This window comes from Bipolaris victoriae, assembly GCF_000527765.1.
Source record: "Bipolaris victoriae FI3 unplaced genomic scaffold scaffold_173, whole genome shotgun sequence".
Lineage (NCBI taxonomy): Eukaryota > Fungi > Ascomycota > Dothideomycetes > Pleosporales > Pleosporaceae > Bipolaris > Bipolaris victoriae.
This window is the reverse complement of record NW_014575219.1, coordinates 1-13,448: the sequence shown is the minus strand read 5'-3', so window position 1 is coordinate 13,448 and position 13,448 is coordinate 1. Positions and strand designations below refer to the sequence as shown.

General features: G+C 50.9%; 8 protein-coding genes across 8 annotated transcripts; 3 read left to right on the top strand and 5 right to left on the bottom strand.

The window, feature by feature from the left end:
* Positions 1-272: 272 nt before the first annotated feature.
* Positions 273-930, bottom strand: COCVIDRAFT_114901 (carbohydrate-binding module family 1 protein; the record flags this gene model as incomplete). The annotated part of the gene is made up of 4 exons (XM_014695186.1): positions 273-313; positions 368-569; positions 703-825; positions 874-930. The coding sequence occupies 4 exons, from the start codon at positions 928-930 to the stop codon at positions 273-275; spliced, it is 423 nt and encodes a 140-aa protein (XP_014550672.1).
* A 936-nt stretch (positions 931-1,866) lies between these two features.
* COCVIDRAFT_31654 (hypothetical protein) lies at positions 1,867-2,772 on the bottom strand (the record flags this gene model as incomplete). Its single annotated transcript, XM_014695185.1, has 1 exon — positions 1,867-2,772. One exon carries the CDS (start codon positions 2,770-2,772, stop codon positions 1,867-1,869), a length of 906 nt encoding a protein of 301 aa, XP_014550671.1.
* A 337-nt stretch (positions 2,773-3,109) lies between these two features.
* COCVIDRAFT_114903 (hypothetical protein) lies at positions 3,110-3,811 on the top strand (the record flags this gene model as incomplete). Its single annotated transcript, XM_014695184.1, has 3 exons — positions 3,110-3,165; positions 3,258-3,315; positions 3,365-3,811. The coding sequence occupies 3 exons, from the start codon at positions 3,110-3,112 to the stop codon at positions 3,809-3,811; spliced, it is 561 nt and encodes a 186-aa protein (XP_014550670.1).
* Positions 3,812-4,274: 463 nt separating this feature from the next.
* COCVIDRAFT_114878 (hypothetical protein) lies at positions 4,275-6,455 on the top strand (the record flags this gene model as incomplete). The annotated part of the gene is made up of 5 exons (XM_014695183.1): positions 4,275-4,362; positions 4,411-4,731; positions 4,787-5,558; positions 5,620-5,877; positions 5,933-6,455. The coding sequence occupies 5 exons, from the start codon at positions 4,275-4,277 to the stop codon at positions 6,453-6,455; spliced, it is 1,962 nt and encodes a 653-aa protein (XP_014550669.1).
* A 725-nt stretch (positions 6,456-7,180) lies between these two features.
* On the bottom strand, positions 7,181-8,179 carry COCVIDRAFT_114893 (hypothetical protein; the record flags this gene model as incomplete). The annotated part of the gene is made up of 3 exons (XM_014695182.1): positions 7,181-7,515; positions 7,576-7,907; positions 7,947-8,179. The coding sequence occupies 3 exons, from the start codon at positions 8,177-8,179 to the stop codon at positions 7,181-7,183; spliced, it is 900 nt and encodes a 299-aa protein (XP_014550668.1).
* A 2,729-nt stretch (positions 8,180-10,908) lies between these two features.
* On the top strand, positions 10,909-11,475 carry COCVIDRAFT_114861 (hypothetical protein; the record flags this gene model as incomplete). Its single annotated transcript, XM_014695181.1, has 1 exon — positions 10,909-11,475. The coding sequence occupies one exon, from the start codon at positions 10,909-10,911 to the stop codon at positions 11,473-11,475; it is 567 nt and encodes a 188-aa protein (XP_014550667.1).
* A 607-nt stretch (positions 11,476-12,082) lies between these two features.
* Positions 12,083-12,355, bottom strand: COCVIDRAFT_114889 (hypothetical protein; the record flags this gene model as incomplete). The annotated part of the gene is made up of 2 exons (XM_014695180.1): positions 12,083-12,139; positions 12,197-12,355. 2 exons carry the CDS (start codon positions 12,353-12,355, stop codon positions 12,083-12,085), a joined length of 216 nt encoding a protein of 71 aa, XP_014550666.1.
* An 832-nt stretch (positions 12,356-13,187) lies between these two features.
* Positions 13,188-13,448, bottom strand: COCVIDRAFT_114909 (hypothetical protein; the record flags this gene model as incomplete). Its single annotated transcript, XM_014695179.1, has 1 exon — positions 13,188-13,448. A coding segment is annotated over one exon (261 nt), but the record flags the coding sequence as incomplete, so codon positions are not given.

The following is a 13,448-nucleotide window of genomic DNA, read 5'->3' as shown; positions in this document are numbered from 1 at the left end:
TAGGTGTAGTAAGGCTTGGTCATCAGCCTTACTCATGGAGTATGAATAGAAGCTTTTCCACATGGATCAAAGCGTGCGGCCAAGTTTGTAGAATGATTAAAGGAAAGGTTTTCATAGGCAGTTGTGACATCGGAATCTTTAAAGACACGTCAGATTCAAGGTGAGATATCCAAGTTGAAAGAGGTGACAGCTTAAATGATAGTTTGCGGAATGCTTGCCTGCACTTCCCATATCTCCTGCCGCGCATAACAGCCAGAACCGACCTGCTATACTCATTCAGCACTAGTGTCCGCAACGCACTGGAAGTACCATTCTAATCAACGTTAGTTTTACCAATCCATGCTTGATGACAAGTATCTGTACGAACCGTTTTGCTCCACACATTTTGCTCCCTTTACGCACTGGGTGCAGCCTGTCCAGGGCTTGCCGTCGTGCCAACCTCCACACTTGTAGTAGAGAGGCACAGGGCATCTAGTGCTACTCGGGCCGACCTCCTCGGTAGTAGTCTTGGTTGGTGGGACTACAGTCTTTGTGCTTGTTTTGATTGTAGTCTGTGAGGAACTCATTAGCTACAGCGCGAATCGCCGATAGCAAGAAGTGGTTTGAGTCATATAAATAGACAGATGGTGCACTTACCTTTGACGGGGTAGGAGTCGGTTCTGGCTTCTTGCTTGTTGTCGTTACTTTGGTTGTCGTTGTGACTTTGCTCGACGTCGGCTTTGGTGGCTCAGACGTTGGTCGACTGATGTTGTCACTGCAGCGTCCTCCAATACATGTTATGATGTAGGTCTGTCGCGGCTCAAGTTGAGCTTTGTCGGCCGGTACCTGTAGCAGGATCAGTGAAGCACATGCAATAATGACACAGTCACATACGGCTCCACACAGTGTCAAAAGGCTCGCGTACAAGATGGCAACCGTGATAAGATGCATAGTGGTGAAGTAAAGTGAAACTTGGTAAGAAAATGATACAGTTTTGAGCGTTTGACTGAGGGCTAAGTCGATTCACATTGAGAGCATCTTATATAGAGTCGTGACTTCAATTGTAGGATCGAGCAACATGGCTTAGTTCTGAATTCTGATTGTCCGCGGCTCCACTGTCAAGAGCATTCCAGCTAGACTAGAACGCCATACGAGGTCTGGCTAATTTGTCTGGGTATTCACCGATATTGTGGCTACGCGATGGATGCTGAGCATCTGATGCGCATGACAGGTCCTTGTGCACCATCAGGAAACGATACCTTTGGGAGAGTTCATGATTGAGAATGCAGTTTAGGCACCAATGGAAATAGCAAACTCCGCATCCCAAAGGCCATAATGATGATGTCGACTATGTTGAGATGATCCGTAGCGCATTGCCTGGTTTGTGAATGGGTGAACTCATCACTGCCTTACTCAGCTTGATCCAATGTCCAAAGGTCGGCTATACCGTACAATCCTTTGCAACTGGTGTGGATTCTATTCTTATCGGGTTTCAAGGCGGTTGGGCGGAAAGGTGTTTTAGCCGCAAATTGAGAATCAGGCCATCCTTGTCTACTTAACAGTCCCACATAATGCTTGTGGTGCTTATGGAAAATGTGATTCTGCACATGGCGCATGAGCAGATTATCCGATGCAAGCAGTGAGAGTCAATCGGGGTCTAATACGGGAAATCCGGGTTGCAACCAGGAAACATGCCTCTGGGCGTGCCGTGATGTTGGTTCGGCTGAATATACAAGTGGAAGAGCTGATGCACAGTGGAAAGTTCCAGATTACCGGGTCCAGGTAACTCGAGTAAGGTCTAGACGGTTAAGGCAATCAGACTATTGACGGCCTTTTAGGTAAGGGTGAACAAGAACCAGTGTCTAGAGCAAGAGCAGAACCCTAAGCTCACTCGCCAATCAACCCATCTTTTTGCAAGATACTGGGGTCTAATAAATCCCCCACGCCTATCCACTTGCGCACAAGGAGTGCGCCTTGCGGTCTAAGCTTCCTGTAGTATCCCTCCTCTTTGCCCACGATATCGAAGCTCCGCTTCTTGTACCATTCCATGCCCTCCTCGTTTGCCTCCCATACGTGCGCTGTGACGGAACGTACGCTATGGAGGTCGACGGCCTTTTTCACGATGGCTTGCAGCAGGTGCATAGCAATGCCGTGGGAACGATAGGGAGCGAGTACGCCCAAAGTAGAGATGTATAGTTGTGAAGAGGGAAGGAGCCGACACCGCACAGCACCAACGAGTTGCGACTGCTCTGCCGAAGGCTCGTTGGCTTTATCTGCAGGGGACGAGTGCCATACTGCCACGAGTGTGATGCCGTGATGCGGCTCCGTCATGGTCTCTTTATAAAATGATTCTGGGTACGATATCGGCAGGGTAAGGGTGTTTAGGCGCTTGAATGCCGGCATGAGGTCTTCGGTGAGTGGCACGAGTTGGACGTTGGGTGGCAGAGGACGAAGGGCGAAAAGCTGTGGTTTGGGGGGTTGCTGGACTGGGAGAATATTAGGGGAGGGTATTGTCGAAGCAACAGGAGTGACGGCGCGAGATGAGCGAGGGCTCTTCTTCGACTTGGGTCGCGAAGGTGCTTGTAGGAAGTCATCAGGGATATCATTCCAGTTCTCCATGGCAGAGGGCGTTGGTGTGGTGGTAAGGGGCACGCCGGTTGGAGCAGAAGCCGACTTTGGAGGAGGGGGTGGACGGTTGGTCTTTGGCGGCATGACTACAGGCACATTCCGATGCTGCTGGTGCTGCTTTTCGGAGCTGGACTTTTTCAGCCAGCTGGTCAGCGAAGACTGCATGGTGGGGTGGCGGGAGAGGGGCGAGTGTGGCTATTAGGGAACGGGCGCAGTTGGAGAGGCTGAGGAGAAAGTTGTAACGAATGACTTGAGAGAAATAACGCGGGTACAAAGGAAGGAGCGTTGTATGAAGTGCTGGGGGTGAAGGGCGGAGGTGTCGGTATATACCAAAAGCCAAATGTCGCGATAGTTGCATGGTGTTTTCCCAGCGCGCCCAACTATGGAGGGATGGCGTGCAGGGATGGCGGCTAGCGTGCTTTTGTCGGCCAAGCCTCAACTCGGACTTCTTCGACCAAGTGCATCATCGCTCCACGACGCCCGCCGTCCCACCATCGCAACAATGGGTGCCGAGAACTCGAAACCCTCGTCTGAGGTCAAGCAGCATGTCTTCTCCCCGTATGTACATGCCCGCCTAGCCAATGGCATCCCCCGCGCGCCATGGGCCCAGCGACAAGAGTGACGTCGGGTGCTGACCAGTTTGCGCGCAGAGATCACCCCGTCAGCTTCTCCAATGAGCTGGTCGGCTCGCTGCAGAAGAATCCTTTCGTACGCGCTCTCCAAATCAAAATGGCCGGCGGCGACTGACTGCGAACAGACAGACTCGGCACGGTCAAGACAATTGGAACTTCAGTACCAGGAACGTCTGACAGCTGAACTCGAAAAACTGCGCGCCCAAGAGATTCAGAACTTCAACAAGATCAGCGAAACCTTGTCGGACGAGATCCAGCAACCCAGCGAGCCCTCGCTTGTCGAGAAGATTCAAGATGCCACATCCAGCAGCTCCACGCTCGCTGAAAAGCAGAGGCAAAAGGACATGAGCAGGGACAGCGTCACCAAGGAGATTGAGCGCCTCAAGGCCAAGCTCGAGCAGAGAAAGAAGCTGGAGCAGGCTGACGCCGACGTGACAAAGGCAAAGGAGGCCGTGGTCGCGTGCCTGAGGACCCACGACCGCCGCCCGCTGGACTGCTGGAAGGAGGTGGTGGCTTTCAAGCACGAGGTCGGCCGGCTGGAGAAGGAGTTCGTGCACAAGACAATCTCATGAGTGACGTCACATGCATGTTGTTGGCACGAGCTTCGAGGCTGGTACTTTCTGTATAGATAGATAAGGCGCAGTGAATTAGCCTGGACGTCTTCCTCGTTCTTAGAATCGTTGTGCCAATTGACTCCCAGTCTATGTATCTGCTCTTTCACTGCTTGTCATCGCTCCTCCCAAATTAGTTTGCCTCACCACATTCACCTTCACTGCAAAGCGGCGTCCTCTGACTTGATCCCTTCACTTCACCGCAATACATTAGCGGGGCTGTCTTCATTCATCCGCTACTCCAAGATTCACGCACAAACTCTCTATTGGCTACTTCTGGCCGAACACCTCACCACTACACAAATTGACATTCTTGCGTAGAACAAAGCTCTCAGCAATCATATTTCTTCTCCTAACCTCTACTTTCAGTGCCTAGTAATCGAGCAGCATCACTGCAATATCATTGCAACAGCCACACGCAAACATGTCTGCATCACACCCTTACGTCCTCGATAACGATGACGACAGGCCTATTGACAATGAGGAGAGCGAATTTGATCTAATCGACTATGGTAAAATATCTCTCTAAACATCTTTGCATCTTTCACTAATGCTCTGAGTAGACTCTAACGATGACGAGTCCGAGGTTATTTCTCATAATCCCTGTGCCAGCTCGACTGCCTCTGGACCCAACCTTGCAAGAGCTTCCTCACTTCAGCACTCAGAAGTCTTGATAGAAAGCTACCGCTTGGGCAAAGGTTTAGTTATTAGACCAGAGCAAACAGTCGAGCTGCATGACCACTTGACATATGAAGTCAATATCAGGCATAGTGGTGATTTCCTCCGCGTCAAGTACATCATCATGAACTTGGAGACGGATGAGGTCCGGCTCCGTGGTTATCGAATGCGACGCGTCAAATACCTTGGCCAGTTGTTTGACTGTGCGTATAGACATTCTATCTAGATACACCAAGATTGGCACTAACATTATCAAAGGGAAGTTAAATGAGCTCGCAATGGTACTGCGTATCAAGGAACAAGACGACCGCACTCCACTCGTTGCTGGGCTGGAAGATGTCAACATCGATGAAGTTTACCGCATACGCGATTGTACGCTAACTAATAAGCCGTACCCCTTCCTCAGTTTCCGGACTAGTGGCAGATTGGCTGTGCCTGTTGGCATAAATCAGGAAGAGATTAAACTCCAAATCTTCCATGCAGGGAGACTCACTTGCAGAGTTATCAACATACAATACATGAACCAACACGGCAAATCATACAGTGGCGTTGTCCGCTATCTCTATGGAGAAGAGGCAGACAAACTTGGGAACGTGGATCAGTTGACGCAAGCCGGTGCATCTCGAAAGAAAGCAATATCTATCGGAGTTGAGGATGATGATTGCGTAATTGTTACGAAAGATTGCTTTACTTCTAGGAACAGGAAGCGTCGTAGGCGCGCCGATTCTTCTGGTTTGGCCACTCCAAGAAGCAAGGCCACATTCAGTAGCAAGAGAGACCAACTGACCTATGGAGACGTCTATTGTGGCGTCGGTGGTGCATCTCAAGGCGCTTTGCAAGCGGGTTACTCAGTTGCTTGGGGGTTGGACAAAGATGATCGCGCTGTCGAAGCTTACAAGCTGAACCACCGTAGTGCTTATGCGTTCAAGATGGATGCACACAATTTTCCGCCACCAGATATCAGCAAGGAGGCATGGAGGGTAGATGTCCTTCACCTTTCACCTCCATGCTGTTATTGGAGTCCTGCGCAGTAAGTGCTACTGCTTCTTGTTCACTACTTTTAGTACATACTAATGCCATGTCTCTACTAGTACTCAACCAGGACCGAATGACCAAGAAAATTATGAAGCCTTATATACGGTTGGCCCAATCCTGAAGAAAGTCAAGCCTCGAGTGGCAACACTCGAGCAGACCTCTGGTCTATTGACGAGCCGAGCGCATAAACGTAACTTTTTTACGCTGCTCAATGACATTGGCCATGCTGGATACGACTTACGATACAAGATCCAAGACTTGTCAGAATTTGGTCTCGTGCAGCAACGTAAGCGGCTTCTTATCATTGCTGCTAGGTATGCACTTACGCTATACTGTTCTGGTTCCTGTAGGCTAATGTCCTATACCTAGGCGTGGGATGCCTTTGCCACCTTTCCCGAAACCTACACATGGGCCTCCTGGTAGCGGCCTGAAGCACCTTGTCTCCATCGCAGATGCGCTCCTGCCACTGAAACAACTTGGGTATGAAGCCGCTACCGATCCTTACAACCAACCTCGATTCTTCGCTTCTCCTAGAACACCCTATAACGTGAATTCACATCTGAAAGGCTGCATCACCACAGGAGGTACTACCTCATATCATCCCTCTGGCACACGACCGTTCACCGCAAGAGAACTTTCGCTCTTTCAAAGTTTCCCGCCTAACTACCAATTTACTGGATCGAAAAGTGAGGCGACGAAACAAGCAGGAAACGCATTTCCACCTATAATGGCTGAGGCTTTGTACCGCAGTATAGCCAAAACTTTGAAGGCATACGACCAGGACCTGATTGGAGCGGGAAACGTCGAAGAGCTTTCCAGAAATGGCGAAGAGATCATCAACTTACTCAGTGATGACGATGACGATGAAGAGATTGAGATTCTCAGTGACTGAGCCGCCACACAACATCTGGGCTCGTGCAACGGAACAAAGACCGAGCGTAAACATGTGCATGTCGAGGGATGCAAATCATTCCAATGTGGATCTTTATCGACGGTTTCATGCTTCTCGGTTGCATGCGGGGTTCTCTAAAGGGTTTACGTCAAAGGGTGATCTTCTGGAAACCTGTGCGGACTAGGTAGAAAAAAGAAAGTTCTCCGTTTTCTTAGTTCACAGATCGCCGCCATCCCGACGCCAGAAGGAAGTCCTACACGCTAAACGTGTTAGTGGTTACTGTCGATGCGTCCTGTCATGGCAATGTCTACGCGAAGGGACCGGCTAGACATTCCCGGGGTTTGTATCGTCGAATAACAAAAGATGGTTAGACTTTTCACTATCGCGTGCTATGGCTGAAGATCTTTTGTACATGTGCTTGTGACCAGAATCGATTTTTTTTTTGCGTTATTTGCACGAGGTATCTGCATATTTGTGCAATGAACCAAACTGTAGATGATGCTTGCAAAAAGTAAGAAAAAAACAATAAAATAAAATAAACTGACAACTCCTCGTTGGATATCCCCTCCCAAGAATACAAAAGTATGCACCTCGATGCGAGCTTCGCTAAACGATGTTTTAGTTCTAAAAATAAAAAAGAACCTCCGCCAGAACAAAAAGTAAGTAAGGAAGACCACACGGATATAAGAAAAATCAAAGACGAAGAGACAAAAAAAACCATGGTATCAGACGGAAGGGGAAGAGGAAAACGCGGGTATCAAGGTAACAGCGCCCTGGTCGGGAATGTCGTATGCGTCGTCGGCGCCGGCCTCTTGCTTAGCAGCGGTCTTGAAGCGGATGTCTGACCTGACATCGAGCACCTGGCCCGCCAGCTCGACCAAGTTCTGGCGACACAAGACCTTCTTCAGGACAACAAAGTCAAAGTAACTTTCCGGAAAGTCGAAATGAAGAGCCATGTCAGCGACGTGCAGGCGCGCTAGCGCCTTGCGGAATAGTGGATTGGCATCGGCCATGTAGAAGCCTGTTAGTATTCGCTGGGCCTCTACCCTGTCGTCATTGTCTTTGGTATTGCTGCTGCTGCCGCTGTTGGTAGCATTGCTAACACCACCACTGCTGCTACTGCTGCTACTACTATCATTGCCAATGCCAACAACCACAGCAGGCTCATCGAGATACCGCCGCGTGTCAGCGCACAGCTTGAGACTCAGCAGGCGCGTTTCGACGGCGGAAAGGAGATAAGATAAGCTTGTGCTATAGCGCTGCGCACCGACGCACACGGGTTTCCAGATGCCCGTCCGCCGGTCGCGAATCGTCTGCATGCTACGTGGGTAGTAGAGCAAATCTATCTCCAGATGCCGGACGAGTGGGAGATCGCGGAGTTGCAGTGGCGGCTCAAAGGCTCCGGACCCTTCTTCTTCTTCGTAGTCGTCATCGTGGTCTCCGCCCGGTTGACTGTCACTCCGTGCTGGTGGTGCTGGTGGCGGCGACGACGATGGTGGGATGGATGTGATGTAAAAGGTGTTTTTGCCAAAGAAGACGGATCGCGCTTCGTGGTGAATTTGTCGGTTTGTTCGCAGAATGGCTGTGTGCAGGTCGTATGTTTTGTCCTGTCGCGCGAGTTGGCCTTTGAGGGGCGTTGAGGCGACGAGCAGGTGCGAGTAGATGTTGATACGGAGTTCGGGCGGAAGCATGTCCAGAAATGCGGAATGTGTTGTGGGAGCCATGATTGGATTATTTTTCTTCCTGAGAAGACGTGGGGAGCCAGTCGTTTAAGTAATCTGGCGAGAGTCTGGCTTAATGTTTTTTTTGGCGTAGTTGTAGCACACTTGTTTTTTTTTTCAATGTGACGGTATATATATTTGCTGATAGGGTCTGGACGGAAGGACGGTTCAGGCAATAATAAGTCAGATCCTTCACAAGAAAAAAACGACGCCCCAATCCCTGGAGTTTGTGGCGACACACTCAGTCATCAACGAATTGATCACAAAAAAACAACAGCGCGGCACCCCTGGTTCTTATCCTCTTCCTTTGATGCGGTCCGCGCCATCAAGTGACCCCGTCCACATCGTCACTCTTTCCGAAGCACGTCCAATTTGTAACGCTTGATTCGCTCCACCTAGCGTTCTAGGAACGATATAGCCAGGAAGCCCTTTGCCGGCAATGTCTAGGAACCCTACCAGCAAGACGTCCATGCGCCCAAACACACCCTTCCAAATAGCCCCCCTAGACTCCACCACGCTTGACTTGCGGATCATCGATGTCCACAGGGATTAATTAGACGCGATATACTATGAGCAAGCTAGTGTTGTTCGGATGCATGTAGCCTGGCGCTTGTGTCTGTCCAGGAAAAGATAAAACTATGGCCGATGGTTCGGGAACGCAACTGCTGGGGAGGGCATGTCGAGCGGCTAACAGGGCCCTTTGTGCAATGGCCTTTTGATCAAGCAAGAATATGCGTAGCCAAATTCCTAGTGCGTTTCTGGAAACGATAGAACAAGACAGCGCGCCCACCACCCCCTCTCCCCCGGCGCGGAATTCGTTTCGCATATCAGCTACGCCAATGGTTTCGTATCCCAGGCTCTCCGAAAGCCCTTTAGCGACGGACGAGTACGCGCGAGCTTAGCTTTTTTTCCTTCCTGACGAACCGTTCTTTTTCTCTCTCGGCGGCGGGAATTACAGTGCTTGCGCAAGAGGAAGAGAAAAGCAAATGACCGAACCTGTGTATATCCTCGCAAGATGTCAGCATCGTGCCACGTCTGTATGTACACATACGAGAAGTGTCGAGCTATCTGTCCACCATGGAGGCCTGTCCACGACTACTGTACGGCCGTACATCGATCGGTCAAAACTCTTGGGACCTAAACCGCGTCCCCCTCAAATTTACCTAATCGGGCAGACTCGAGTAAACTGCAGCGTGCCCTGGTTATTTCCTCTAAAGGCATCTGTCTCTTTGTTTTCGGCCAAAAGCACCGAGCAAGCGGCGGCGCGCCAATTGTCTACTGCTTGTCCCCTTTGAAATGTCCCGCCCATCTTCCATGAGCTATTCGATACGCGAGATTTCCAAGCGGGACAAAAAACTCAAAGTCCTTTGGCCCATTTCCTGATAGTTGGGTAGTGTAACTGCCTCAAGGTTCAATCTCATTTTGTTCAGTGTGGCTATTTAGCTAGTGTAAGCAGGCCCCAAGAGCGATTTGGGACTAGTGGTAGTTTGGCAAATGTTAAGCACAGCTTGGGGGTGGCTAACAAGCAAAAATTACAACTCGTTGAAGAACTTGTCGACGCCACAGAGGCGAACGGGAGCGCACATGGAGCCCTGGGGGGATCAACACGCCAAAAGAGTGGTTGCAGTCGTGTTCGCGAATGACAATCGAGCCACAACACGACGCCGCTCCGTACACGTGCACATGGATCATCGAGGCCCCCCAAATGACAAGTTCCAAAATAACGACTAGAGTATCAGTCAAGAAGAGCGTTTTGCACCAATCCAAGCAACCTTCGGGCCTCATCCTCTCCACTCGACTGCCGCAGAAGCCGACGGCATGCCCCGAGTCGAGGTGCGCATTATCATGTTTCTGACGAATATACAGATTAGAGAGGCCGAAGGATTCATAAGCTTCTGCTCATTAGGCCAATGGAGACAGTTATGGAAGTATGAATGTACTATAGCTTAGATGCCTGGCATGCCGATCAGAGAAACCTCCGAGCCAATGCCGCAGCCCTGCACCGCGCTCTTTGATCTGTATCGTTGTATCTTCGGCAAGCCGTTGGTTCGTTCACCCTGAACCCCCGTCGTCGGGCGCTTGGGGCGCGCCACCACCCGTTGCTTCGCTTGCAAGGAAGAATGGCCAGGGAGAGAGAGAGAGAAAAGAGGACGGGTTGTGTGGCTGTCCAATCTGCGCCGCCTCGCCCTCTCGTCCCCCCCACCATGTGTCCGGATATGATTCCGCCCGCACAGCCCACACTCAAGGGACTGATCTATGCCTCTCTTTGTTTGCCGTGCATCGGGCATACAAAAGCGCATGCTAGGATCGGGCCGTTTGCGTGGCGGACACGCAAGAGAAAGACAGAAGAAGCTGTCTAGAACGGGTGTGCGTGAGGGTGGATACCAGGACATGCGCGCGCGTGTGTGGGTGGGTGGTGATGCAGTGCATGTGCGGCTCCGTAGGCCGAGACATGCAAGATGACAGGAAGGCAAGCCGAACGACTCCTTGGGCGTGGAAAATGGGGGAGTTTTCCTGCGTTCAATTTGTTGCGTGGTATGACGCCAGAATCGTACGATTTCAACAGTGACCACCCCCGCGTGCCATGGGTTCGTCAACGCCTTTGGCATGGTGCCGGTTACCTGCAGAGCCAAGCGTGGCTACATAAGGAACGACCCTGATCGGCAGCCGGTCAAACCAGCATCATGGGCTTGGGAAAACAACAGCAAATTGCAAAGCCCGAGTGACATGTCATGGACGGGCGGTCAGCGGGAAAAAGGCACCGTGGGCGAGGATCCGATTCGTGTGTCGAGAGTCATGGCAGATGCCGCTGGGCGCGTCGTCAGCGTCAGACGGGAGAACGTCGGTCAAACCATGTCAACACTACTCGATTTCTTCCGTCAGCTAAGAACAATGGCACAAACACAAAGTGCTTCCGATGGCATGGGGTTGGTGTAAGCACAGCAGCGGGTGCGATAACGCACTTGAGCTTGGTAAAGACGTTAGGCGCATTGGCAACCCCATACCCTTTCCACCCCCCCTCACAACCTCCCCACAATTCGGCACTTGAGCCTCAAAACGGTACTGTCTCTGACTATCCTTCTAGAACACACGAAGACTATGGTGTGCATTCTCTTGCACCAGAATGCAAGGAACTAACAACAAGCAAAGCAACACTTCCATGGAGATACATGCCACCGGATTTTCACTCAACAAGTACAGGGTTCAAGCAAAATAAGACTTGCCACATACGTGCACCTTTTTGCGACCCCTCTTCTCTCCAACCACGACAATGTCACGTCCAAAACACACCCAAGTAATTCAACAGCCGTTATTGACTCCCGAACCCATTTTGCCCAGGATGTCAAGAGTTCAAACTCCGCAAATCAAGCCCGGGATGGCTTTCATCAACCCTAGCCCCCAGCCCTCGTCCCCGCGAACCCTGTTCTCCCCGGTGCCCTGGGGTATGAGCCGAAAACCTCCCACTCCTCTTGAGCCGCGTGCCACTCCTCTAACCGAGCTAAACCCCAGATGAAGAGGAACGAAGAGCTGCATTTCCTCCTTTCCCACCTTCTTGACAATGGTACAAAAAGTCGGGCACTCAGGCAAAATGTTGACCAACATTGACCAACATTAACTTATCCATTGATCCTTGGTCCCGTCCCGTTCCAAGTCACTACAGCCACCTCGCTTCCCGCCCAGGCCCGCCATCAAGTCACGCCAGGAATTTCAAATCTCCGTCCTAGGTCCCGCAGGGGGCCGGGGAGTGGAATCAAATCCGCGAGATTCCGGGGGCGGGGACATGTGTGTGTGTGTGTGTGTGTGTGTGCGGAAACCATGTAAGAACGAGTGGGTAGAGTACAAGACGCGCTCACATGAAGCGAATGAGATCCAGGGGAACATTGTGCAAATTATCAGGTCACATCATTACCCGAAAAAGCCTGGTATGGAAACATTAACCAGGACGGGGATGTGTAAGATACGCTACGCCCAGAGCCACATCTGGAGTGAGCAGCATCAGGGATCCGTAATGTAAGATACACCCATCTGGTACCTACACTCTGGGCGCAGGGACGGGGACCAGGGATCCGTACGATACACGCCGAGTACCACATGGGTGAACAGCATCAGGGTCATGTTCCAAAAGTCGACATCCGACACTTGCCAAGCCAATAAGTATGTGTAAGATACACCGTACATCCGATCTGGGCGCCAAACAAACAGGGACACTAATATCTTACATACTTACGGCCACGTTCCGGCAAACAGAATCAGGGTCAGACCCAAAGGCCAAGCCACTAAGCTAATACTTACGTGTAAGATACAGACCTCCCCTGCATCCGCGCTGGGCAACATTACAAATCCGACTTACATTCAATACGCATTCACACGCACACATACACCACAGACGTACATCTTACCCAGCGAAAACTCACATACCCACCTTTACCAAACAATTATTTGTCAGGATCCATCCGCCTAGATCCTAACTTCCTCCCTTCTTCTTCTCTTGTCCGCCTCAACCACAACATAAGATTTACCCATACCCCAGCCTCATCGGTGAATCTCACCCGCATACCGCATCCGCATTCCCACCTATAACCCTCATCCACGTGATGTCGTTTTTACCTAAGCCGCACAATGTACCTTGCGCTTTTACCCTGCACTCTTACCCTGCGCTCTTCTCCGGTAACTCCGTAAACCCCAGGGGGACCATTGTGTAGCGAGAATATATTTCTCCCATATCCACCGCATTGAGCGCTAGACCCGGGTTCCGCGCAAAGAAGGAAAAAAATTGCTTAGTTTTCTTATCGTAGTAACCGTAGTTACACGGGTGTTGTAGTACCCCTTGAAATATCTCAACGTTTTTTTCCATCTTCTTCCCATTTAGAAACAACCGCACCCGCACATAGCGCCAGACCCCGTGTTCCGCGCCAGGAAAAAAAAAAGGTTGCCTACTCCTTTCGTACGTACGAAGTACACAACTTAGTAACCGGGTAGTGCGCGTAAGCAAAATCAGCCAAGGCTAAGTTCAAAACCCGGGAGGGCCCCTTATGTGTCTTGTATCTTTCACTATTCCCCCCTCCCCCCACCACACACCGGCGCCTGACTCGGGTTCCGCGCTAGACTGCTTACTTTTCATAGTAACACATGGGAAATGAGGGAAATGGCCGGAAAGATGGATTAGGGGGAGGGGGGGGGGGTTATTGAAGAATATTATACGCACTCTCGGATCACTAATTCGGTTAGGTGAATCGGAAAAAATAGATGTGTAGGCAGGGGGTGGGGGGGG